General features: G+C 58.8%; 1 protein-coding gene across 1 annotated transcript; it reads right to left on the bottom strand.

Annotated features, from left to right (window-relative positions):
* Nucleotides 1-672: 672 nt before the first annotated feature.
* On the bottom strand, nt 673-3,622 carry SPA17 (sperm autoantigenic protein 17; the record flags this gene model as incomplete). Its single annotated transcript, XM_017738345.1, has 3 exons — nt 673-2,988; nt 3,116-3,182; nt 3,544-3,622. Coding segments are annotated over 3 exons (234 nt in total), but the record flags the coding sequence as incomplete, so codon positions are not given.
* Between the last annotated feature and the right edge of the window lie 5 nt (nt 3,623-3,627).

The following is a 3,627-nucleotide window of genomic DNA, read 5'->3' as shown; positions in this document are numbered from 1 at the left end:
CACGGGGGGCAAAAAACCTTCTTGACCCACTTAGGACTTGGTCCTGAAGGAGGGTGAGGATGAGGATGATGAGGATGAAGACGGTGAGGAAGGGTGGGCATGGTGGGACACTGCATCCCACCGAGCACCCGCAGAACCCTGGGGGTGATGTGGCCAACTGCAGGCTCCAAGCAGAGGAGTGGGCTCCACTTCTGGGGTCTGGGGGTCCCTTCCCCACTCACAGGAGCATCTGAACCCCCGTATTTGGGGTGTTCTCCAAGCAGACCTGCAGTCCCAGCCACTTGCACAGCCCTTGGTGCTCCCTGCAGACCCTGCTCCTGCCCCTGGACCACGCCGAGGTGCTGGGACTGGCAGGGTGAGCCGGGGCCCCCCAGGAAAGAGGAGGGACCCCCAGGGCAATGCAGGGGGCTGCAGCCCACAGCCCCCCCATCGCCTGCCTCGCTCGCCTCTAATCCGGGTTTGGGGGTTGCTAAGCAACAGCATAAGTCGCCCGTGGGCTCTGCGCCGATGCTGCTCCAGCCAGCCCCCAAAACACGGCGTGGCCCCCCCAAGGCAGGCACCAGCACCCCCCGACCCACCTGCACAGTCAGGCCCCACCGGTTCTCCCTGGCCAAGTTTGCTCACAGGGGTTCTCCTTCTTGGGGGCCTGGTGGCACTGACCTTCCTCTTTGCCACCACCACCACCATCATCATCATCATCATCATCATCATCATCATCATCATCATGCCTGTTAGCATCCCTATCCCACTGGCATCACTGTTTCTGGCACTGGAATGGGCACTGTCCCCACTGTTGTCCCCATACCTGACCTCATCCCCATCACCTCCACCACATTCTCCATCTCACCATTGTCCCTGTCCCCATCTCTATCACCACCCTCCTCACGATCCCCAACCCATTTCTTGTCCCCATCCTCCTCACAATGCCAATCCCCGCCCCCATTCCCAGCTTCAGCCTCACCATCTCTCTCCCTGTCCCCATCCCTGTCATCACCCTCATCCCTGTCCCTATCATTGGCCCTGTCCCCTTCTGTATCTTCATCCTTGTTGTTCCCATTCCTATCCCAGCTCCATCTCTTTCTCCAAGGCCATTCCAGTTGGGTGCAGGTGGTGGCACCTCTTGCCCCCTGACACCCCAGGATACCCACACATCCCACTCCCCATCCCAGGCACATCCCACCACTGCCACCTCCCTCAACTGCTTCACCCACACTTGGAGGTTGATGGGGGTCACCCCTGCCCCAGCAGCAGCCAGGCACCCAAATTCCCTCTTGGGAAACGCTCTCAAGCATCCCTCAAACTCCCCTGGCAGCCACTGGCAGCCCGCTCTCCCGACTGGAGCCACTTTTCCACCGTCACTTCTTCCCACCAGCACGGCAGGGTGGGGGGGATGGGAATAGCTCTGCTCCAGAAAACCCTGCTCCAGCTTCCAGGAGAAGCCTTGGCAGCTCTGCTGGGATTTTTTCACGGGAAGAGATCCTTTTCCCTGGTTTTTAGACCCTCCAGATCCACCACTGCCTCGCTCCAATGAGAGAAGACCGGGTGTTTTGGGCGAGTTAAGTGGGAAGGGTTTTTGGGGTGATTCATCTATCAGGGATCTGGGAAGTTAGCCCCAAAATCAGGATTAGTCCCTCAGTTAGTCCCCAAAATCTGCTCCATCCGTGGCACCCCGGTCCTGGCAGAGCCGCCGAGCGCCGCCGTCTCCCGCAGGCTGCGGCTGCGGAGGAGGGACGCGAAATGCCAGAACATTTCTAATCATTAATGGCGGCTTTTGAGCCTGTTCCAGGCTCTGCATTTTTCCTCCCTGGACCCCTTCATCTGGACGTTGCTTTTTCAGGTGCTCCAGCACCTCCAAAATTTGAATTCCAAGGAAATAACTCAGATTTTGGAAGGGGAGAACAGGAAGTGCAGCTGGCGAGACCCGCTGAGAACATCCCGCCGTCGTGGTTTGAGATGGTGGCAAAGAGGTGTTAAAAAATCCTTTAAAAAAAAGGAAAAAATCCTTAAAAGCAAAGGGAATTGGATGCTGGAATGATGCCCTGGGCGGGCAGTGCTGCCGGCTGCTGAAGCAGGAGCCGGCAGCCGGCGAGGCGGTGCTGGGGGGGGTCAAGGCGTAGCTGGTTGGCATCAGCCCCGGCACGGGGTCCCCGCCAGCTTTTTTTCCCCATCCCTCCTTCCTGTTTTTCCCAGGGGAGCCGCTGTCATGCCCCGTGCCGTGGGCGAGCACCACATATGGCGAGGGAAAACAGGAAAGAGGGGGGAAAAACGGGGTGAGCATGGAAAGGGGGGGGGTTCAGTCCCCTCCAAAAACAGAGCAGCCGGCTTCAACGCAAACCCCGCCACTTTTTGGGGGGGATTTTGAAACCATGCTGGGTGGGAAAATATGAATTTCACAGGTAGGAATAGGACTGGGGGGGCCCTTGCGTGCACCCCAAAATTCCATGGAGGTGTCTCAGCTTATGGAGCGGGGTAGGAGAGGAGCAATGTCACATCATTCCTTCACGCCGGGATGTTATGAAGTTTCTTCCAACCTCCAGGGATGCAGGGGCCTAAATATAGAGGCTAAAAATATCATCCCATGCTCAGCTCAGCCCCAAACCCAGGATTTTTCGGGGAGAAATCTCAGGTGATTGGTGCTAATAACGGCGGGGACCTCGTTAATAAAATTCCTCATTAAAACAGCACCACTGGGGTGGGATGGAAGTGCAGCATCCACCCACGGGAAAAGGGCAGGAGCCAGGGGAGGACCAAGGGGGTTTTTTTGGGTTTGGGGTTGGATAGTGGGAAATGGGGGATTTGGGGCGAGTGCTGCGGTTGCGTCTCCGGAGAGGTGTCCCAGTTCATGAGGGTTATGGGGACGGGCTCCCCTTCGGCTCCTCTCCACGCATTTTGGGACAGAATCACGGTGATCCGGAGCTGTGCGTGCTGCCTGCTTCCCCTGGTGCTGCCTGCTCCCCCTCCATGTCCTTGGCCTCCTTCAGGTCCCGGAGGAAAGAAGAAAATTTAGACAATGTGGCACAAGGGTGGCAGGGACAGGGTGGGAGCAGGGACCCAGTGCAGCTCCTGGCACCTCAGATTCTCTGGAGGGGCCTGGAGCGGAGGGCAGCGTACCTGGGAAGGGGGCCAGGTGAGACGATCGTCCTCCAGCATGGCTCCCCACGCCACCGGGTCGATGGCACCAGCTGGGGAAGGAGGAGGCTTGATGCCACGTGCAATGGGCACCTGGTGCCACGAGTTACGGGCACATGGGACAGGCACAACATCCTGGGTGATGGGCAAAAATGGAAGGCTTGATGGCCATAGGTGATGGACATTTGGGACAGGCACAACGCCATGGGCAATGGGCCCAGGGTCAGGTTTGATGCCCTGGGTGATGGGCAGACGGGAGAGACCTGATGCTGTAGATGGGGGTCACATGGGGCAATGGAGATGTGGGGCAGGCCTGGCGCCCTGGTGATGGGCACACGGAGCAGGCTGGGCAGGCAGTGCAGCGCGGGGCAGGAGATGGCAATGTGGGGGTGGGTGCTGGGCAAGGCCACTCACCCTCTCTCTGCTCCAGCAGCTTTTGGAAGTACTGAGCTGCAAAGGCCACCACGTCGGGGGGCTGATCCCGCAGGCATACCCGTC

This window comes from Corvus brachyrhynchos, unplaced genomic scaffold, assembly GCF_000691975.1.
Source record: "Corvus brachyrhynchos isolate BGI_N302 unplaced genomic scaffold, ASM69197v1 scaffold46, whole genome shotgun sequence".
Taxonomy (NCBI): Eukaryota; Metazoa; Chordata; class Aves; order Passeriformes; family Corvidae; genus Corvus; species Corvus brachyrhynchos.
This window is presented reverse-complemented; position numbering and strand designations above follow the sequence as displayed.